This window comes from Hippocampus bargibanti, linkage group LG04, assembly GCF_051943395.1.
Source record: "Hippocampus bargibanti isolate YZ-2025 linkage group LG04, ASM5194339v1, whole genome shotgun sequence".
NCBI classification, from domain to species: Eukaryota; Metazoa; Chordata; class Actinopteri; order Syngnathiformes; family Syngnathidae; genus Hippocampus; species Hippocampus bargibanti.
Window position 1 is genome coordinate 8380662 of NC_142737.1, and position 24339 is coordinate 8405000.

The 24339-nt window shown below is 40.5% G+C and overlaps 1 protein-coding gene across 3 annotated transcripts in view; it reads left to right on the forward strand.

The window, feature by feature from the left end:
- The window catches only part of aopep (aminopeptidase O (putative)), a 107195-nt gene that overhangs the window by 68586 nt on the left and 14270 nt on the right, over nt 1-24339 (forward strand). For all 3 annotated transcript variants that reach the window (XM_088993830.1, XM_088993831.1, XM_088993832.1), the window contains one exon: nt 22441-22557. In XM_088993830.1, the coding sequence (XP_088849956.1) occupies nt 22441-22557 (117 nt within the window). The remainder of the gene's footprint in view (nt 1-22440; nt 22558-24339) is intronic.

Genomic DNA, 24339 nt, shown 5'->3' on the forward strand with positions numbered 1-24339 from the left:
GTGAAATGTGCACGTCTGCTACAAGCTAAATGTTGAAAGCTCACACGAACCTGTAGCATCCATTGACGAAAAGAGACTGTCTCACATCTGTCCTACGTAAATCCACTTCAATTCCAAGCCACGACAGTTCCACATACCGCACGCATAACAACCATTGCGCAAATTTAGATTTTTTTTCAAGATAGCAGTAATGTGATGAAAGTTTTTTTCCATGCACTAATTTACATTTACTGACAATAGACAGCTCATTTTACACAGAACATGCATTTTAATCACCAGAGCTGTTCCGGATGGTATTTCCATCTCGAGAAAAAAAAAATATCCTTGCACTCAGTGTGCTTGCTGCTGGGACAGCCAGTTGACATTTGCACAACATCGCCAAACGGTAAACCTGTTTTCATTCTGGACCCAGCCCAGCAATCGGTTCCGCATTGTGGGAATTTGTGTTGTTTGCATATACAGTCATCGCAGATGCGTTCGTGTGCGGTGGAATTATTCCTCACTCCCCTTCCATTTTGATCGTCTGGGTCTAAACATTCCTCTCCAAAAACGTCTGTCTTTTTGCTCTATAGTGTTTCTCCCACAAGGCAAACTTAAAGAGCAAAATTCGGAGCATTTGAAGTCAAAAGACCGTTCATTTGACGGCTTTAAATTAAGGGTGTTGAGGTGGTTTTTTTTTTTTTTGGAACTTTTTCACAGCAAAAACGTTACTAAAATTATCGATGAAAAGGTTTCTTCAGCCCTCATCTGTACTTCTTTGAAGGCGTCGGACGTTTCGCTCCTCATCCGAGAAGCTTCGTCAGCGAAGTAACATTTTGCTGCACAGTACAAATGACGGCTGAAGAGACCTTTTCATTGATGAACCACTCCTGTACGACTGAGATCTTACAAAAAAAAGTTCTTATCCCGTGACTGTAAAGTGTCCTTGAGAGTTTTGAAAGGCGCTTAAAAGTTAAATGCATTATTATTAATTTTGATTTTAATTTTAATTGTATTTTTTTTAACTTTTTTTTTATTTTTTTTTTATTACACAGGCATGACTGCGACGTCAATAGTTTGACTCATGAAAAGATTGTTTTCTTTCCATTATATCCTCTGGGAAATCGTTCAACTCTGTGTCCCGTAACATATTGTGTTGGACTTTTGAGATTTCATTTTATATCACCGGTAACATTCCGGCTTTATAGTGTACGTATTTAAAACATAGTTGCGCACATAGCTGCAATCCACAAGCCCAGACACGATTTCTTTCCGAGATCAAGATGAGTGCACTCTTTTCCTTTCTTTTATCCATGGGCACGCACATGCCTGTAGAGCAACCCCCAACCCCACTTTCAAGCCCCTGAAACTACCGTCTGGTCTATTTACAAGGGGCGCAACACACTTACTTCCGAAAGTGGCAGCAAAGGGACCCGTTGTAGGTTGAGTGAGGGGTAGATGGAGTTTAAAAAAAAGGAAGGTGGAGAGGGGGGTACCATAATCCACCTCATGAAAGAATAGCCAATTGCTGTGTACTTGGTTGTACACAATAGTGAGAATGAGGGAGGGAGGGGACGACGAGCTGGAAGGATGAAGCGCAAGGGACGGGGGGAGGTGAGCGTTTGAAGTTACACCATAAAAGCCACGGTGAAAGGAAACACGACGTGACCCCTCCACCCCCTCCGCCGCCACCTTGTTTTTTTTAACCTCTCCATTCAGCACTCTCGCCCGCGTCCGGGTTCGCTCCTCCCTTTGTTGATGTGTGTGCAGATTGCCCCGTGGATGGACCAGGTGTACTTTATAGTACTCCTTTCTGTACTTCAAACACTAATAGTGTTTTAATGTTATTGACAGCACACAGAGAAAAGCAGTTGCGACAGCCAGGAGAAAGCGATAAAAATAAGTGCTGATGGTAATGGTCATTATTTCCCAGCGTTTATTGATCTGAAGCCCATATTTTATATTGGAAACATCCCATGACACGCCACCAAACTGAGGTGTCAAAAAAAGTGTAGATAGAACCTTAGGTTACGCTTCTGTCGTCACCATTTTGTTATTGTCATTTAGTCACAAACTATTGCGCAATATCTTCTGTGGTGATCAAGATGTGTCGATACCGACTTAATGAAAGATTGTTCAAGAAAATGACATCATAAAAGGATTTGTGGTTTGAAGCCCTGATGTGATAATGGCATAAACGGAGTGAACATTTGTAGAATGTAGCACACTCCACGACGTGCCCGGTGATGTCAGATGCCGAGGGTGTTGAGAAGGGGAAGGGCTTTAGGGAGCTGTAACGTCTCGTGGTGAGCCTTCACCCGGATCTCAGGCAGCATTTGCGACTAATGACCTGATGGATGATTAGGGAATACAACACACATACGCACGCCCCTAAAATGGAAACAGCCAGACACCCCCTGCTGAGCCCCCAAAGTTCTGGTCATTCCAATAAAGTCCAAGTTTATGACCAACTTCCCCCCTTGCCTTCCTACTCTAGTAATGTTATTGATTTTTTTTGTGCCTAATCTTCATGTCTGACCGCTACTTTTCATAGGCAAAGTGTGCACATGTGGCCAACATGCATGTATGTGTCCGGTGTGCCGGGAAGTCCGCGGCGGAATATTAGTCATGGCTGCGTTGTAATGGGTCTCATTTTACTCTCGTTTTCCTTTGTGGTTGACATAATGAGGCGGCTGTCTGCCCCTGTCCGTCAGCACAGGAAACCTTGAAGCAGCAAAAAAATAAGACATAAAATGGGTACACTTAATAGGACATTTCTGGCATTGATAAGGTCTGTAGGAAAATTGCGATTGTGAGATAGAAAATTGATCAAATGTATCACTTGTATTTCCCCGTTGGCCTTTTCAATAATCATAAGATTGTCTGCATTGGTCACATGTAACACAGTTGCGGGCCGTGTATTTCATCGCTAGGCCTTCAGTAGTGCTATGTCTGAATCAATCCAGACTGAAAAAAGTGTTGTGTGAGTTACTGCAAGTCCATTAGAGATTACCATTAGCCTGGAAACAATTGACCGACCTTAATGATGTCCATTTTTTCTTGAAAAGTCTATCTTGAAAAACAGTAAATCTCCAACCAGCTGGTGACTAGCCAATCATAGTTTGCGAAAACTCTGACGTTGGCCAGCGCCTTCAAGTAGGCGTTGGTATCCCTTTTGGGTTGCCAACTCAAAATCTGATTAGTTACAGAAACAGTTTGATCGACACATTTGATACGACAGGGCCCGAAGAACTGATTGTGAAGGCATCCAGGTAGATTTTCGTCCCAGGTAACAAATAATGGTTGAAATGTGATTGATTGGTTAAATGCTTAAATGCGAAACCACACATATTGAAACATCGCAACAGGGGAAAAGTAATGAAAGAAAGCTGAAAGACAAAATTCATGGACAAAATATAATATACAATATAATTAACATCAGTTTCAGATATTTATAGGCCAGCAGAGAAGGCTTTTCAGGTCTTGATGTTCCGGCACTAACACGCTCAAAGTGTTTCTTGATCATTGTGGAACTTTACCCTCCAAGCTTTATGGTGAACAACTATAAGCGACCTTCGTGAACTGCTACAATATGGTTTGGATCGAGTCAATATGTAATCTTAGACTTTAAAAGATTTGGTAGATGGTGTCCCTGGATTCTTTACATTCCTTCCAGGACAATTTCTTAAACCTTACCAATTGTCCGAATAATGTCCAACATCTTCTGTTGCGCGTGGAAACAAGTGTGCAGTATGATCATCAATCTTGACAGTGAATGTTGGCTATGAAAGCACAGTGCTTACAAGAGCAGCTTATTCAGTGTTTGTAGAAATGGGTAGGCTTTGGTGGTGTTTGGATTTGAATTGTTCTGTTAATGATTAATATGGAGTAATATGTTCTATTCACCTTAACTGCATTTGCATTGAGATTATGTTTGCAGTTGATTAAATTGAGCAGCAAAATCCACCTGGTGTCATCCATCTCAGGCGGCGGCCATTTTGTCACTTTCAGTCCACTAAAAATTACATTACAGTTGCTTAGGGTTCAGGCAACAACAAAAACTTGGCCAAAATGCCAAGAAGGCCCAAAACATGTTTTATATTGCTAAACTCATATTCCACAAAGGAAATTTTAATCAGTATGTTTTATTTAGATAAACGGGGCAGCTTATTGTTAAGAAAATGTTGGGGCTAGCTGCCTTCCCTTGTAAGATAAGCGCTAAATTTTTAGCAACTTAAGTGTTCTGCACAATTTAAATTAGACTACAAGTGCAGTGACGTACTGGTAGATTTCAAAATGATGTGCAATCTCTAATTTCAAATTTAGGATATACGGCAGTATGAGAACATGTTAAGTAGCCTCTTCAAACGTGAAACCACCAGCAAAGGCAGAGAGAACAATGACATCAACACGAAAAAATGTTCCACTAGTGGAGGAGGAGCATCTTGAAATTACCCAAAATGCCTCACCAATAATCCTTCTGACATCATCTTTCGTCTGCTTTTTCTTTAAATTGAACTGTTTTACAGTTTGACTCTGAAGAAGCGTACTTGTGTCAAAGCATTTTTCTGCCAACCGTGGTGTTGAAGAGATCCGTCACACATCGCTTTTTTCCCTTTCGTCTCTGTTTTCCCATCAGTGTCTCTCGGTTTATATTGCCGCTATAGCCTTTCATCACCCGTTACCTTTCTCTTTGGTCCTCCGTCTGTGGCATTTATTGGCAATGAATCAGAAATGATGCAGGTGGAGAGCGTTAGGAACCTTTGGGGAAACGGCAGGCAGTTCCCGGACAGGCTTCATCACAGCAGGATGGGAAATGGTCAGAAGAGCAGTGATATGCTCTCTGTGTGTCTGTGTTTATGCATTAGTCCGTCATCAGATCGACTGAGCGATCAGCTCGCTCGACTAATGCACACTATACCCCTTCAATTTCACACACATCACACATGATATACCTGAGAGCTCGGGCTATATTTTGAACATTAGTTCTGTTTTTTTGGGGGGGAATGACAGTAGACGTAGACAGTAGACGTAGACAGTAGAAGGCATACTTGATGGAAATCTCGTTGTAAATGAACAAAAGCTGAGAGTAAATTGCATCTTACTGTATCAAAGCCTTCTGTTTGGGTTTTCCTAAGCGGGAGCAGTGAAAGATCTCCTATACATGGACAGAAACTCGAATATTCAGCCTGACCCCAGCTGAAAGATTAATATAATTCAGTCGATGGATGAGTTGGCAATAAACACGGAACGTTGCATGTATTTTGTTCCTGCTTTATTTGTGCGAGAATGTTATAGGACTGCAGAGGTTTCACAGGCATGGTCATTGGAAGCGGATTCCTCCCCATCAAGTCTTTGTGAAGACTACTGTATTTTCCAGTATATAAGGCGCACCCAAAAGCCTTGCACCTTATACGCAGGTGCACCTTATATGTGAAGTAATATTGAGCAACAACACCTCTCGCAACTACTGTCAGCAACCACTGACTCCATTTCCCCCTGCAGAAGAAGTCGTGCGTAACCCCATTGTCTACTGTAGCGCCTTATAATGTGGTGTGCCTTATATTTGGAAACCTTTTATATATTTACATATTATATTTGGAAAACATTCATTCATTGAAGGTGCGCTTTATAGTCTGGTGTGCCTTATAATAATAATCCATTTCATTTCTAAGCGCCTTTGAAAACTCTCAAGGCCACTTTACATTCACAAAATCGGTTTATATACGGGTGAGCAGCGGCAGCCACATGCGGCAGCGTTCACTCAACCCAGAAGTAACTAAAATAGATAGAATGCTAGCTAATAGATAGCCAGATAGACAGTTAGCTAATTAGCCAGATAGCCATATAGCTAATAAATAGCCAGTGTCATAGTTAGCTAGCTAGCTAGACAGATAGCAAATAGGTAGCAAATGGATAAATAGCCAGCTACATAGCTAGCTAGCTAGACAGTTAGCAAATGGATAAATAACCAGCTACATAGCTAACTAGACAGACGGAAAGCAAATAGAGAGCAAATGGATAAATAGCCAGCTACATAGCTAGCTAGCGAGACAGCTAGCAAATGGATAAATAGGTAGCTAGCTCAACAGATAGCAAATAGATATCATCTGGATAAATAACCACCTACATAGCTAGCTAGCTAGACAGATAGCAAACAGATAGCAAATGGATACATTATATATGGAAAAAGTTTGAAAATACACCATTCATTGGGGCTGCGCCTTATACTCCGGTGCGCTTTATACACCGGAAAATACGGTACATCTGTGTTTTTCGATGGCTGATCTTCCTCATTCACAGGCACGTGCATTAGGACATTAATTCCTTTACATGGAACATGTAACATGTAAATATGTTGTATTTTCTTTGTATTTCACTGAATGTGGTGCACCGTCGCTGTTTTGGCAATGCGTGGCCAACCTCTTGCGTCTTCCCACACTAATCATAGCATCAATTGGTTGTTGTGATCGGTTTCCTTCAATGTGTGTGTGTTTAATTTGATCCAAGTAACAACAATTAGACAAAGTGGGTAAAATTTGTGTTCCGCGGAGAGAGACTTTTATTTTCCACGCTTGACGGTATGCAATTCCAATCTATCAGAAGCGGCAGACGTTTTTTTTTAGATATATATATATATAAATGGCTGCGGTCGTGTTGTGTTAATTAGCAAAGGGGATAAAACACGAGAGTGGATTTGTCTCATTTATCACTCAGAAGCGTTTCTGTTTTTGGGAGGTTGTTTAAAACTCACAGTCGCTCTCTTCTCAAGTGGATTAAGGGAATGAGGGGGGGGGGGGTGAGGTTCTTGCTGCGTGTCGCTCGTGTGTCTATTGTCTCTGTGTGTTTTTTCACACAATTGTATACTGTCGCTTACTATGCAAGAGAGGAAGGGATTGACTATTTTGACAATCAGTCTGGAGAGTCCCAGTAACCGGAATGAAGTAACAGGACAGACGCTATTATACACGTGCGGACATTAAAGGGTTCCATGCCAATTAACAAAACAAAACAGTAGTGTCAAAGTGTGGAGTCTTCCATCTGTTTTGAACCAGTTTCCTGCACAGAATTTCAGATGGTTGTTGAACCATGGTTGCCAATCGTATAATGTGAGCACTGCCCAATTTTCTGTGCAATATACATTAAACTACAATTTCTGGGTAGAGGGACAAGGGGAAAAAATGCAGATATTATAGTTCAAAGTGCAACCCAAGGTATAACCCGGACTATTATCCCAAAACCCAAAAGATATTTTCAAACATATTTTTCTTAAAAATAAATGAATTACAGACTTTTTACAGACCTTGATTAAATACACTGAAAACAGTTGAGTCTCTTTCACAACTGTGTCCGGTGTATTTCATCAACAACACATAAAATATCTATTTTTCAATCAAGAGCCAGCCCGCTGTCATTTATTACCCCCCGCCCCTTGCTTTTTTGACACCAATCACAAATTTTCTTTCATCTAACCCTGTGGTGTCATCTTGTGGTGTCAAAATGGTGCTATAGAAAAAGCATAAAAACTGTGCAAGAGCCGCACGGGTGTGTTTTTCCAAACAAATCACACCGGATAGGTTCCACAGAAAGAAAAAAACAACAATAATAATAGTCCCTTTCATTTATAAGTGCCTTTCAAAACTCTCAAAGGTCACTTTACAGTCACAGGATAAGTTTTGCAGTGGGTAAGCCACACGCGCCAGTGTTCACTCAACGCGGAAGTAACTCAAATAGATAGAAAGCTCAGACATAGCTAATAATAATAATAATAATAATAATAATAATAATAATAATACATTTTATTTACAAGCGCCCTTCAAAGCTCTCAAGGTCACTTCACAGTCTCAGGTCAAGTTAGATAGCTAGCTATAACTAAATAGCTATATAGCTAATAGATAGCTCGCTAGCCCGATAGATAGCTAATGGATAGCAAATAGATAGCAAATAAATAAACAAAACGGCAAATAAATCATAAACACGTACGCCATTGTCCTCCATGCCACTACTGTACTGTAAAGAGCAAATGGGACAGGTTCACGGTATTAAGAAACAAAGAACCTTCCCATACCCTTGTGGGAGGTTAAAAGAGTTAAGACAGGCCCAAGAATTGATCACTGTAGTAAATTGAGCAATTCCATGCTTGGTTAAATGACATTTTTTTAGTGGAGGCCAATGCATTCAGACTCTCGTCATAAAACCTTTCCAAGTGACACCTCATAGACTTCATAGGTACACTGGCTAATGTTTTGCCATGTAGTTATTGTAGCGTGCTAAGCGCTGAAACATCTGTCGGTCCGACTAACGACCGGGGCGCCGATGCGGCCCTTAGACGGCCCGAATGCAATTAGCCCCGTCAAAAAAATGCAGACACAAACACACGTACACGCACACACGTGTGCAAAGAGTGATGTCAGCTGTGTGCTACTGTGTTCCAAAGATGATGGATAGCCTGGCACGTGAAACCAATCACTGGAGATCTGTGCATGCGTGCGTTGTCAAAGGGCATATCGAAAAATTCCTAGAATCTCCCTTCTGACTTGCTCACGCATAAATGTGCACAGCTCTCTTTGTTGTTTGTTTACATGGACGTCAATATTCTGATATGAAGCCAATAGTCGTGCTCGTACATTGCATTTGTAAAAGGGAAGGAGCGCTATGGATTAGGAGCAGTTGTCTAGACTTAATGGGGCTTATGAGAGTTGGTTTGTGTGTGTGTGTGTGTGTGTGTGTGTGTGTGTGTGTGTGTGTGTGTGTGTGTGTGTGTGTGTGTGTGTGTGTGTGTGTGTGTGTGTGTGTGTGTGTGTGTTTGACAAAATGCAGCTCTTTTTGTGTTTTTCTCTCATTTCGGTTAGGAAGACCTGAATTCCTACATGACCATATCAAAGTTGGTGTACCTCAGCGCACATGTAGTCAGCCTGTCAGAAATGAACAACAAGGTCAGCCACTGTTTTGCGGAGGTCTTGGATGTCTTCTGGTGATCTTGAGAATTTCATGGCGTCAAGAAAGGTTGGGAATAGGAAAGGCATGGCGGTGACAAATACGTTCCCCCCACAAATGGAGCTGTAAATTCACTCTGCCAAGGGATGACAACATGGAATTATTGTCTCACTCTAACCAAAGTCTGCCGTAATCTAGGATCTCGTTAGACATGCAGGCGCACTCATGCGGAAGCCATTGAGTCGGTGCCAATTGCAGGCATTTTGGAGCATTCTGGCTATCGTGTATCCTGAGGCCGGATGTGGACTTATCACACAAATTGACAAAAGGATTACCTTCCCCGCGAGTCACCATTTTTTAATGTAACACAAACAAAATATTTGGAGTTGTTTTCCCCCTTCATCTCTGTGGTCTCTCAACTCTGTAGCGCTTTCAGCCATTGACTAATGTGCCCGGAGTCTGCGGCTTTCTGGTTCCGTGAGCATTTCCCTGCACAATATAACCACTTTTAGTCCTTTGTGAATACCTTGTCTGCTCTGACTTGAGACAAATTCTGTATTTTCCTTAGCATGACCTTTCTTCTCATTGGCTCTGGCTAACGTCTCCATGACGTCTCCTCTTCGCTCACCGTTCACCACCACTCCCACCTCTTGTTTGCAAGTCAGCCCGTCTTTGGTTGTAGCGTTGCTGCTCTCAATTTCTTCATTATACCCAAGAACAGCAAAATGTAATTGACTGGAATCTCTCTCTCTCTAGTCTGTGGTCTAATCTTTCTGGGCGAATTTGGATTTGAGTCTGCGACTGCTGTCTGTGGTCGTTTGTCTGCTCTTTGTAGGCCCAATATTTCCAGACTAAGCACTGCATGGTGCACTTTTCTTCACCACAATGACAGCTGTAGATACTTTTGTGCTCCAAAATCTTTGTACTTACGTCCCCTGTCTGTCGTTTGCACTGCTCCTCTTTCTGTGGTGTCTTTTAGTCTTGAATCTGCAACAAAACTCGGGTTAAGTCATCGTTCCCCCCCACCCCGTATACCCGTGCCCTCTTAACCTCAGCAATTATCAAGAGCAGCATCCACCACTGCAAATATTTATCTAAGAGTCCTTGAAGGAAGCTGCAGTTTGGCCAGAGGTTACCGATGTTTCTTTTCACCCCCTCAGGGATGAAAATTTTACCTCCCACACCGCACGGGATCCAGTACAATTGACCAGAGGAAATTAAATCTGGGTGTGCTGCTATTTTCAGCATTTAGTCACATTTCATACTTGAGCACCTTATTTGTGAAGGTGATGGTGTGTTAAGTGTCTGTGAGAGAACGGAATCAAGGATTAGCGTTTCTGTGAAATCTTGCAAACTATACCTGATTTTGAATGTTGGATGTTTTCATCTTGCTCATATTTGGCAGGAAAATATCTCCACAAAGAAAGGAATATTGCAGTGAAATATTATCACTGTATTGTCTGCCAAAACTTGAATGACTTATTGTGGTCAGCATTGTATCGCGGTCATTTGGTTTACGACACTCTCTCTCTTTCTCTCTCATTCTCTCTCATTTTCTCTCGGTCTCTCGGCCTCTGGGCCTCTCGGTCTCTCGGTCCCTCTGTCTCTCGGTCCCTCGGTCTCTCGGTCTCTGTCTCTCGGTCTATCAGTCTCTCTGTCTCTCTCTCTCTTTGTCTATCTCTCTGTCTCTCAGTCTCTCTTTCTCTCTTTCTGTCTGCCTGTCTTTCTATCTATCAACCCATGGCCAAAAATCGGTTGATTCTTTCATGAAGTATGGTACTTGAAGTTCATCCCCCTGGTTGCACAGGTTACACATCACCGAAAACGTGTCGAGTAAAAACATCGTATTCGGCTCACTCTCCCTCAAACAGCAACCCATTTGTTTCGGCACTCTGTCAAAATCGCCTCCCTTTCAAAGGCAATACAAGGCAGCCGTTTCCCAGACCAAAGCACTCAATCCCTGGGATGCAGACAAAATTGGATCTAAGAGGTCTTTTTACACCTTTGCAAAGGAACTGGAAAGTGAAAAAAGACTCCCCAGACTAAACCGAACACAATCCCCCCATCCTGTGGGGGAATTAGTATCGCAAAACTAGGACGAAGATATAAAGATAAAAACCGTTGTCGTGAGGGTAGCTGATGAGTTGCCGATGTCTCCATTGGCAACGGTAGGACGGATTGCGCGAACTGTGATTGGATGCCGAGGGAGGCATTCGCAGGGGACGGGCACAGTGGTGGGTTTCAAAAAGTGCCAGAGATTAATTAAACTCCCCCTGGTTTTGGAGGTGTGCGTGCACACGTGTGAACGATTGAGTCAGAGTGGTGATGAGCAGGAGAGAAAATGTGGTAATTGCCTCACCGAGCAGATCGGGGCCAAATTGCAGGACGGTATCGTTTTACAGAACAACAGCTACACAAAGAAAGTAAAGTGGTGATAGAAAAGTTATCTGATGGTACGCACATGCTGGTATCATAAGTATTCTTTCCCCGTGGCAAAATTCAAAACTTTGAGCTTAACCTTTGACACACAACCCTTGGTTGAACCCAGACGGTTGTCTGACTGGTATAAAGCCGCCACGTACGTATGTACAGCGTGAACATTTGGGAGCAACAAACAGCATGAGACATTTTTACACAGAAATCTATGTAATACCTGTTGTGACTATACTATATGTGTAAAATGCTTATATTGCTGTTTTCAAATACCGTATTTTTCAGTGTATAAGGCGCACCCAAAGCCTTCATTTTCTTCAAAAGAACACAAGATGATGCCTTATATGCTGGTGCATCATATATGTGAAGTAATATTGACCTACATACAACAGGTCTCGCAACTAGCATCCACGACTTAAAGTCCATGCTGGGGTTTATAAAACTTAACCACAGCCTCTACTGTCGCGCCTTATAATGGGGTGTGCCTCATATGAAAAACCTTTTTAAACATGTTCTTCATTGAAGGTGCGCCTTATAATCTGGTGGGCCTTATATATGGAAAAGGTCTGAAAATACACCATTTATTAGGGGTGCACCTTATAGTCCGGTGCGCCTTGTACACAGGAAAATACGGTAAATGCCTCGCAAAATCGCCTCAAAAAGCTTATAAGAATGCAACCACGGGACACACTCCAAACAAATGGTTACGATAAATATGCATAGTAATAATTTACTCGCTGTTTAGTAAAAATGATCCTGGTCACCACATTTTACTAAAGTCTGGATTCACCCTTGTTTTTTGTCTATCATGTTAGGTATTATTTTTGTTTTTGTCATTAATCATAAAAATAACCATCATGGTAATATGCAATATTTAATTAAATAATCTTTAATTTAAGAATATTTATGAATCAAGAGATACGTTCAGCAACAGGTTTTCTTTTTTTTTCTTCCCTAAACATCGTGAATTCCATCACATGGTAAAATAAGTTTTGCGTAATCTTTTATCGGTTGCGATCTGATTGCCAGTTAATGGATCCTTTTTGTCCGGCCACGTTTCCCAAGCTGCATTTAGCGTGTCACATGAGTGATGAAACAAAATGTGCTTTGTTTTCCCAATGGGGCCTGTTAATTTGGCATGTCCGTTTGTGTTTTGAATATTTTCCCTTCATTTATTTTGATATTTATGGCGACAAACATTCCCCGAGTCAAACTGCACATCGATGCTACATTGATCGTGCCTTGCCGTTGTCTTTGCCGCGGGGTTCTCTTTGTGTGTTTGTGTCTTCAACACACAAATGCGGGGCCCAGCCCGCTCCTCCGCTAGCAGTCGTCCAAGCGCTTTTCGAATGAAAAGCAGGTCCAAACGCTCGGAACGATCAGATTACGGCTGCTGTAGGTCATCGGCGGAGTCATCAGTCTATGACCGGAACTATCTGTGATATCATCACTGTGCTGCAGAAGAAGCAGGTGTAAACATCGCCGGAGGAGATGATAGCGCGAGTCCAACGGCTAGCGAGTGGCTTGCTGATAACATTTCACAATCTCCAATGCCATAACCAGAAAATTGGTTTGCAAATTTTACCATGTCGGCAGCCTATTGCATATAGCAATTCATATATATACAGTATAACTCAAATAGATAGGAAGCTAGCTAGCTAGCTTTCCGTTTTTTATTTACATTTAGACATTTTATGCATATCAAAGTTTCAATTATATATATATATATATATATATATATATATATATATATATATATATATTTTTTACAATTGATTTTAGATTTAGAGATTGTATACATAAAAGTTTATATTTTTTAATATATTTTTTTTATTTTTATTTATATTAAGACATTTTATACATATTAAAGTTTACATTTTTATGTATATTTTAATGTTGTTTAAATATATATACACACACACACACATGGCGGAAAGCTATGAACTGAATTTTTCAATCTAGCTAAAAATATGGTAACACTATATATATATATATATATATATATATATATATATATATATATATATATATATATATATATATATATATATATATATATATATACAGTAAAGTCTCGTTATATCGATATCGGATATATCGATAGTCCCGGTTATATCGATACTATTTCTATGCACGCACGGAGAAAATTACATGCAAACAGGGTCGGATATATCGATAGTCCCGGTTATATCGATATTTTTTCGGACTCCCTTGAATATCGATATAACGAGACTTTACTGTATATATATATATATATAGTGTTACCATATCTTTAGCTAGATTGAAAAATTCAGTTCATAGCTTTCCGCCATCTTCAATGTACCTTTTTTTTTTCATTATTAAACTCTCCCACACATGCACTCCAGTGAGAAGAGGGACATCCTGTCTACATGTGAGCGAGGGTTGCGGTTATTCAATCAACTTTATTGTGACTTGACTATTTGGGCTATGGACACCACAAGACTTGGATGAATGTAAACGTTTTCCAATGTTTATCTGCTTTCCATCATTTGGCTTTACAATCTCCCATCTTGCTCTTTTGCTCCCCGCCATCTGCCCCATCTTTGTTTCGCATTTACATTCCCAGCGGCCATATCGAGCGCTTACGGGCTAATTAAAACTACGTGTGTTTGTGATGCCACTTTGGCCGTCACGACCCGCCCCAAATCCCAGCGGCTGGCCAGCGCGCCGTTTCTCGTCAAGACCCGTGAACACCAGAGCAGCTCAAGCGGATGACTGTTTGCAGCCTTAAATCAAGGGGAAAATAAGACAAGGCCAGACAATGGCACGCTTGACAGGGAGAGTGACGAGGAACGGGCTTGTCGCGGGAGAGCAGACCGCCATGGAGACGTGGGGCGGCCGAGGAAGATATAAAAGAAGGCGCTCGGGAGGTGTGGGAGGGGGTGGGTGGGGGTTGAAACCTTAGTACCTGACACGTACGCTGAGGCCTTTAGCCGCTGGAGCCAGAATGGCTTTTTACAAGCCTGCGGTCAGACAGAAATAAAAGGCAGCCAAGCGGCTGAATGGCATCTCGCACACACACGCGCGCACACACACACACGCACGCAAGTCATTGGCCTCTCAGAAATCACAGTTTGGTTTTATAATGTCACAGTTATTCAACGTCGCCAAAGCCTTTAATGCGCTACGACTGAACAAGCAGCGTGCTCTCCCTTGGGGGTAGCAGGCAAGGAAAGAAAGCATTAGCAACACCTCCGTGCGCCTTTCAAAGGTGCCAATGACGACGTTCTCTCTTCTTTGGGGGTCATGATATACAATAGAATTTTATAGTCAGCAATCCTTGACTTTTTACTCCAGGCTTTTGGTGTCTCTTTGTCGCCAAATTGCTTTTGTCAGTGACTTACGATCATCTTCAGTTTAAGCTGCAATTTAACTCATTCACCGCCATTCACAAATTTTTTGGGGGAATTGAAAATATGACGTAGAACGCCATTCACGAATTTCTTCGGGTTTTGTTTGTTCATGCTAGGGTGCCGATAAAGCTCTGGCCATGGCCTGTGGCAATGTTTTTCATTTTCACAGGGGGTCAGCATTTCCTTTTTTTTCCATGTTTGCGCTTTGTTCCAGCTTTAGCTGTTGTTAAAGCGCTATATAAACCAATATCGCCTTGTATTTTGGACAGCCGCCCTAATTTCAAGATCATATAACTCCTGACCCATATAATTTAGGAATTAACTCTTTTATTCTGATGAAAGAATAGATTCTAAGGTCCTAAAACTCCTGGAATTCAAGTGACAATGACAAAAACCCTGGCACTGGAGTAGTGGACACGTTTTTGCACATACATGCATCTGGCAGTGAAAGAGTTAACGAGTAGCGGAAAAGACGAGCATTCGTCTATCTGGTCAGGGGTAACCTGCGACCAGATTTTTGTCTTCACACCGGGCAAATGTGATGGAATCAACTCCTAAAATGAAAGGTTCACGATCAATCCCGGCGTCGAGCCATTACTGACTCCCTTTGCTATTTACTGTACAAACTAAAGCTCCACTTGGTGCCGTTGCCATGGAGATGCTGATGGATCGCTGGCGAGGACCAAAAAAAGATTTAAGATTGAAATGTTTTATCTGGACAACCCCTTTAAATCACTTTGGACGGTCTCCGAAAGTGAGCCCAGACAGATTCTGAAGTATATTTCGAACTTTGTATTTGTGTTTGTGCGTGCAAAGGCTAAAGAGGTCTTCGTAATTTTGGTTTGCATAAACACGCAATGCGGTAATAATCTGCCTGTTTCGCTCATTTCCATGGTCCCAAACACCCACATAAGTTTTTATTTTGACCTTTATTTTTGATACACACATTCATACCCGTCATCATATGTGAGCGAACACTCCATGATTTTGCACAGCAGATTTCCCAGAGGTCTTCGCAAGACCTGGCTCAATATGTACCCGATGGCGTTTTCGCCGCTAGCGGTTTGTGTGCATGTTCGGGCAAGTATTGTCCTAAAAACAACATTTTGCCCAATACCGCGACGCCATTGCCGCAGATACTATCGAATGCTTGTTTCAAAGTTGCGGTTGTGTCAGTGAGAGTGCGTTTGCCAGCTAAGTGCTTGTCTGCCATGCTAGTGGCTCTCTCATTAATAAGTGAGCGCTAAGCAATGGAGTTCACCTTTCCCCCCCCTTCCCCATAATTGCCTTCTCTTCGCGTTACACGCACTCACAAACACAATGCAAGTAATGCTAATATGCAGGAAATCATAAATTGGTTTGAGTAAGTCTGAGTGCAAAGTACCTGAAAGTCTCTTTTGTGTTGTTCTTGTTGTTGTGGAGTTATTATTTGCACCAATAGATGCAGCGCATGTTCATATGAACACAGATAAATACATTTTAAAAAAATCTAAATAAAATCAAAACAGAGTATCAAATAGGTTCAAATGCGATCGAGCTGGCTAGCTATCCAACTAGCTCTCTATTTGCTATCTAGCTGGCTATCTATCTATTAGCTAACGAGCTAGCTTTCTACCTGTTTGAGTTACTTTCGGGTTGAGTGAACGCTGGCGCGTGTGGCTGCCGCTGCTCACCCACAGAAAAACTTAGCCTATGACTGTAAAGTGACCTTGAGAGTTTTGAAAGGCGCTTATAAATGAAATGTATTATTAATAGTGTATGCATTTAATTCATTCACTGCCATTCCCGGACTTATTCGGGAATTTAAAAGCATGACGTGGCGCCCATTCCCGAATTTGTTTGGGTTTTGTTTTTTCTTGCGAGGGTCCAGATAAAGCACTGGTCAGACCTCTGGGAATGTCTTTCCCTTCCACAAGTGGGCAGCATTTCCTTTATTTCCATGTTAGCGAGTTGTTTCAGCTTGAACTAAAACTGTTAAACTGTTGTTGCTTTCAATGTATAGTTCTATCTGCTATTTTATTATGTATCATTTTACTTATGGTTTTATTGTTATGTGCTTTGTTTTATTGTTTTTATTGTAAAGTGTCCTTGGGTGTTTTGAAAGGCGCTTGAAATAAAATGTATTATTATTATTATTATTATTATTATTATTATTATTATTATTATTATTATTATTATTATTATTATTATTAAAGGGCTATAAGCCAGTATTGTATTGTATTTTGTACAACCGCTCCCATCCTGTGTTCTTCCATCACCGTTTGGTTCGGGGCCGCCACAAAAATGGACAAAATCCGACTTCAACGGACAGTTAGGACGGCGGAAAAAATCATTGGCACCGCCCTACCCGCTCTCGAGGACTTGCACACTGCAAGAATCCAAACTAGGGCGCGGAAAATCCTACTGGACCCTCCGCACCCTGCCCACCACCTTTTCCAGCTACTCCCCTCAGGCAGGCGCTACCGATCCATGCGCACCAAATCCAGCAGACATTTAAACAGCTTCTTCCCCCAAGCCATTAACTCTTTGAACTCTTTCAACAGTAGCCAAAATGGAACTGTATAGTGCCACTTAGCAGTTTTTTTGACAACGATACTAGTGCAGCGTGTTCTACCGGAAACAAATTCCTTGTGTGTTCTACATACTTGGCAATAAAGATGATTCTGATTCTGATTCTGATTTCAAGATCAGATAACTCATATAACTTGGGAAATATTTTTTTTTTCCGCTGCATTGAATGTTTATGTAGTCCTAAAACTCAATATTCTGTGGGTCCTGCAATTTTAGTGAAAATGACAAAAACCCTGGCACTGGAGTAGACACATTTTTGCACATCATCTGGCAGTGAATGATGTTGGTGTCAAAGTCAAGGTCTGGGGGCCAAATCTGGCCCGCCACATCATTTTATTCGGCCCGTGAAAGCAAATCAAACTTGTAAAAGTCCATGTCTGCTAAAGTTCTAAATAAAATTTTAAATTTTCATATGTAAACCACAATAACAATCATTATTCTTGACTTCAAATTTGAAAACTAGTTTTTCATTAATTTCTTGTGCGTTCTGTATGTAATATGTGGAGGGGATTAAACATTCTCCCTAAATTTGTAGCGGCCCTCGAGAGGCAACTGTAGCTACAATGTGGCCCATGGCAAAAAAATGACTTTGACACCTCAAAATTGTAAATGTTTTTGCACGATTGTTCACACATGCCAACCCAATTAATATATGTCTTGTCTAGCTGTCAATGGCTGCAAATGAGTTAAAAAGTGAGCCACTGTCCATTTGAGAGCTGTTGCTAACTAAATCAGCACATTGCAAGCCTTTCAGCAGTCTCTGAAATGAACGTTTGAAATCTCATCGCAAGAGTTTTTTAACTCTCTTAAATGTCATGACGACGCTTTCGTCTCCGACATCCGATCTCTTCTGTTTTCCATGTGTCCATGTTTACGTTCTGCTAAGCCGCATGGCTTATCTGTTCCACCGAGCAGCCTTGGCTCCTCTATGATGTTATTCCAAAAATGCCATTTGTCCAAATAAACACGTAATGGGACGACACCCTTGTTTGTAAGTTAAAAAAAAAAATCCCTCGCCATGATTTGCGAATTCACAAATTGCATGTGAGGTAACATTTCGGGGAAAAGGAAGAACTGACACTCATATCTAGCAGTCCAATCACTGACCTCATGTGCTTTTGTGTGCCATCGCTGTGGCTGCAAAATTGTTGTGGCGACAGCGGCGCAGACGTATTGATTAGCAGCACGTGTGCCGGGAGGCGCACCAAGACTTTGCGGTTGGTCCCGTTGTCTTTGTGTGTCTTTATGATGTGAACATTTGAGCGATTGTAGCCTGCTTTGGACTTTTTTTCAAAGGGCGAGAGGGTGAGTGAGATCCTGGGTGGGCCCCCCATATAAACCCTCCGGAGATGGAGGCTCCACTTCACAGAACACACGCTCTTTAAACAATATGGAGGGCGGGGGAGTGGACGCAAAGTGAAGATGGGGATTGGCTGTCGTGTTTTCACGTTAAATTCTCTCCTGTATGTGTGTGTGCAGCCATCACTTCATTCCCAAGTCCTTGGATTACGGTTGGGTGTTCCCAAGCGATGAAATGGATGAATGGGTGGTTGAATTGAGGGATGAAGGGAGATGGTTTGGTGGTAGCTCATATTTGCTCTGCACGTGCTTGGTTTTGAATTATGGAAGGCTGCGTGGCTTGAGGATTGGATGTGTGGTTGGTTTGGATCGCTGGGCGGTTGGAAAGATTGACTTGGAGTGTTGACTAGATTGGCGGTAGCAAGGTTAAAAGGGAGGTTCCTGGACTGTTGTGGTGTTTGGGAGGGTGCGTCCAGGGTAGCTTGGTTGAGCTGATGAAAGAAAAATGATGGGTCACAGAATGGGTGGTTGATGTATTGGTTAAAAGAGGACTATGGCTATTTGTGGCCCACTGGATGACATTTTGTGGTCCCTTACTTGACATCAGAGTTTCACGTTATTGTGGCCCTCACCTTTTTTGATATTTTTGTACTTATGGGCTTCCGTAGCTCAATTTTTAGACAGATTTTGGCAAAACTTCAACAACAGAAGGCTCCACTGATTGTCCTGACGACTGTCCTGATTGTCCTATTTGCCCTGGTATCACCTCATCAGCATAACTAATCCTATGTTGCCTAAGCACTCTGTTGTACGAATGATCCAAATTCAACCTCACACCACCATATCGGTTTAGTGAAGAATTTAGCTGTTTTATGAAAATAGCTTCTTTTACTCCCCTTTCAAACCGTCTATGTTATTTCGCTAAGATTTTAACCTCATTGTCATCAAATGAGTGGTTGCTAGCTTTTAGGTGCATATGTACTGCCAGAGTCCGGCACCGCCACCACGTCTGGACAGTAGGGATATATATATATATATATATATATATATATATATATATATATATATATATATATATATATATATATATATATATATATATATATATACATCGATGAGAAGGTTTCTTCAGCCGTCATCTGTACAAAAGTGAAGGTTTCGGACGTTTCGCCTCCTATCCAAGAGGCTTCGTCTATATATACAGTAAAGTCTCGTTATATCGATATCGGATATATCGATAGTCCCGGTTATATCGATACTATTTCTATGCACGCACAGAGAAATTACATGCAAACAGGGTCGGATATATCCCGGTTATATCGATATTTTTTCGGACTCCCTTGAATATCGATATAACGAGACTTTACTGTATATATATATATATAGTGTTACCATATCTTTAGCTAGATTGAAAAATTCAGTTCATAGCTTTCCGCCATCTTCAATGTACCTTTTTTTTTCATTATTAAACTCTCCCACACATGCACTCCAGTGAGAAGAGGGACATCCTGTCTACATGTGAGCGAGGGTTGCGGTTATTCAATCAACTTTATTGTGACTTGACTATTTGGGCTATGGACACCACAAGACTTGGATGAATGTAAACGTTTTCCAATGTTTATCTGCTTTCCATATATATATATATATATATATATATATATAGGGCCTAAACTACCAGTAAGACTTTAGTTCGCTGAAGAAGCATCTTGGATAAGAAGTGAAACGTCCGACACCTTCAAAGAAGTACAGATGACGGCTGAAGAAACCTTTTCATCGATGGACCACTCCTGTACGACTGAGAGTTTACACAGACGTCTGAAGACAGAGGTCGCGAAAGATGAAGAAAAACATATATATATATATATATATATATATATATATATATATATATATATATATATATATAGTAAAGTCTCGTTATATCGATATTCAAGGGAGTCCGAAAAAATATCGATATAACCGGGACTATCGATATATCCGACCCTGTTTGCATGTAATTTTCTCCGTGCGTGCATAGAAATAGTATCGATATAACCGGGACTATCGATATATCCGATATCGATATAACGAGACTTTACTGTATATCCAAATATATAAAAGTTTTCAAATATAAGGCACACCATCCTATGAGGCACAAAAGTGAAGGCGAGAGTTACGTGCTACTTCTTCTACAGAGGGAAAATGGAGTCAGTGGCATCCGACAGTAGTGGCGAGACCTGTTGTGGCTCAATATTACTTCACATATAAGGAGCAGCGGCGTATATGGCGCACGATCATCTTTAGAAGAAAATCTCAAAGTCTTTTGGGTGCGTATTTTCACAGGAGCCTCTTTAGAGACCTGAACCATTCAGGCTTTTGGGGCTCCTCTTAGAAGCAGCCAAGGTGTGTCTGAGATTTGAAAACCCCACCGTGTCTCATCCCATTTAAGAGTCCAAATCACTGTGGCCCATCGCAGCCCACATCCATAATCTCTTCAATTCACCACTGACATGTCGGTGTCCCTCGTGATGTTTGTCTTCTCTCTCACACTCACACACACAAAAAAAAGAAGTCCAAGCGTTTTGTCTTTCCTGAGGTTTTTTTTCCCTGCTGCCTTTGCTCCTCAGAAGCAGCATTTAGTGTACGCGCTCCTCCGGCTTTATTAAAATCTGCCACTTTATTGCTTTCTTAATTCCTTCTCTTTACACTCCATTTCTGCCTCTTTTTTTCCTAATCTTCCCCCAGTTGCAAAGGATGCGCTCAGTTTAGCATATTTATTTCATTACCGCGTTCAGCTCACTTTTATGATCTCCATCCTTCTTGCCTTCCAAACGTGTGTTTTAATTGACTTATATTGATGCGTTCTGTCTCTCTTTTGCCGCACGCAAAAATGAAACTTCCGGGAAATGTTGCGAAATGGAAATGGGGTTTCAAATATGTAATATGTGCAATTTGTATCAGTTGAGGTGGGATTTATTCACAGAATCTATAGTCTCATTCTTGGGGAGGGTCAGGCTACAGACGTGATGCACTATTATTACTGTTATTATTATTATTATTATTATTATTATTATTATTCCTGTACACTACCTGATAGTCAGTATTAAGCTTCAGCTGTTGTTAAAGCTCAATATAAATCATTATTATTATTATTATTATTATTATTATTGTTATTGTTATTGTTATTGTTATTATTATTAGTAGTAGTAGTCGTATTTTACTTTTAGTATTACTTTTTATTATTATTACCAGTGTTCTATTTTATTATTATTATTATTGTTATTATTATTATTTTTTTTTTTGTTATTATTATTATTTATTATTATTATTATTTATTATTATTATTATTCCTGTACATGATATTTGTCCACGTTAAGTACTTTGTTACAGCTTCTGCTGTTAAAGTGCTAAATAAATCAATACGTATGGTATTATTATTATTATTATTATTATTATTATTACTTTTTATTAGTACTTTGTATTATTATTATTGCTATTATTTTATGTTTATTATATTTATCATTGTTATTATTATTCCTATACATGATAGTTGTCCATGGTAAGCACTTTGTTCTGCTGTTGTTAAAGTGATCTATAAATCAATATGTATTGTATTGTATTATTATCATTATCATTGTCATTATCGTTATTGTTATTATTATTAGTAGTGTTATTGTTATTATTATTATTGTTATTAGTATTATTGTTGTCTTATTATTATCATTATCATTATCATTATTATTGTTCATATGTTATTATATTTATTATTATTACTCTTATTGTTTATTTTATGTTGTTATCATTATTATTTTTTTATTGTTATTATTAGTGTTATTGTTTTATTTATTGTTTTTGTTTTTGTCCACAGGTGACCTCCGACCAGCTGGTGTTGCTTTTGGAGCTCCTCTTAGAAGAAACCAAGTTGAGCACAGCCACAATGCGCAATCTGGCTTGCGCATACGATCTGCACAATCAAGACGCTGAGGTAAGATGCAAGCATGGACACACACATACACACACACCACACACACACACACACACCACACACACAGCGTCTGAGAATAACGAGTCCAAAGTCTCCTCTCGCCTCTCGCCTCCCGACCCGGCTTCCACGGCGCTGAGTAATGTGTAGTAAATTCTCCACATAATAGCAACTCTCGTCTTTATGGCTGCCATTACTGAGTAAAATCCCACAAGTATGCACGTCATGTTTTTTTTTTTTTTTTTTTTTTTTTTTTTTTTTAGTGCTGCACAAAGTTCCTTAATGACGCTATTAACAAAATGTTTATGTATGTGTGCTTTACTTGTCTCAATTTGTTCTCTGCTACAATGGCCGGTCATCGCATTAGGGACACCATGTCATTGATAGAAGTGGCTGGAAGGTGTTTGATTTGAAGCGATCTGAGTATTTGTACTTTATTTTACTTGTATTACTCAAGTCGTCAAGTTCACTTTTCTCATGTCTGACAATCAGCGATGTCAAGCCAGGACACTTAAATTGACGTTTATTTATTCAGTTAATGCATTCACTTTGCGTTATTTCTTTTGGGAAAACTTGGCGTAAGTCAGCCAGTGTTGTTCAGTAAAAATCAGCAAACCACATCGTTATGGGCTTTTCTGCATTTTAGTTCTTGTCCTCGGCCCACTTCAAATTTGGCCCCGGGTGCTGGATTTCGACGCTTAGCCCAACTTCCTGGCACACGGGAGGAGAGTCGTACTCTAGAGTTTCCAGGAAAAACCTTGAGTGTGTACTAAAAATACACAGGGCCATTATGCTCATGGTGGTGCATGGAAAAACACTTAGACAAACACACACACTGGCGCACACACTTTTCCCAAGCCACATTTTTCATTCAAAGAACGTTCATCATTAACATATAAGGACTATAAGGCGCACCTTCAAAGACTGCTAAAAGTTTTCCAAATATATATAGATATATAAAGGTTTTCCAAACATATTATAAGTTGTGACGGTAGAGGCTGGGGATACACACAAATTCTTTAGGGGATGGTGGAGTTGCGAGCCCTGTTCACATTTGTATTAGTTCACATTTAAGGTGCACCTACGTATAAGGCGCAGGGTATTCCTTTGAAGTAAATAAAGGCTTTTGGATGCGAATTATACACCGGAAAAGAATATTTTTTTTAGGTTACATCAATTCTGGGAGTTTACATTTTCAGTTTAACTGAAAATGTAAATGTAAATGTAAATGAACCAGGGTTTTTGTCATTTTCACTCAAATTGCAGCATATTGAGTTTTAGGACTACATAAGCATTCAGCGAAGTGTAAGAAACCTTAGGCTCTCTTCTTTCACCAGAAAAATGAGTTAAATCCTAAATTATATGGGTCTGTCGTTATATGAGCATGAAATGAGGGTGGCTGTCCAAAATGCAATGTGCTACATATTGGTTTATATAGTGCTTTAACAACAGCTGAAACTGTAACAAAGCGCTAACATGGACAAAAGGCAAATGCTGCCCCCTCGTGCAACATTACCAGAGGTCTGACCAGCGCTTTATTGGCAAATAAACAAAACCTGAACAAATTCGGGAATGGCGCGGTACGTCATATTAAATTTGTGAAGGGCAGTGAATGAGTAATGATAGTAGCTATCCTATCTATGACATGTAATTGTTAAAAGGCATAAAATATATTTTTTTTAAATGGGTTTCACTTCCTTCACTTTGGTTTTCGAAGCTTTGTTACTTCCATGAATCTATGGAGAGTGTGTCACAGCACAAAACTATAACTCGGTGAACTAAAAA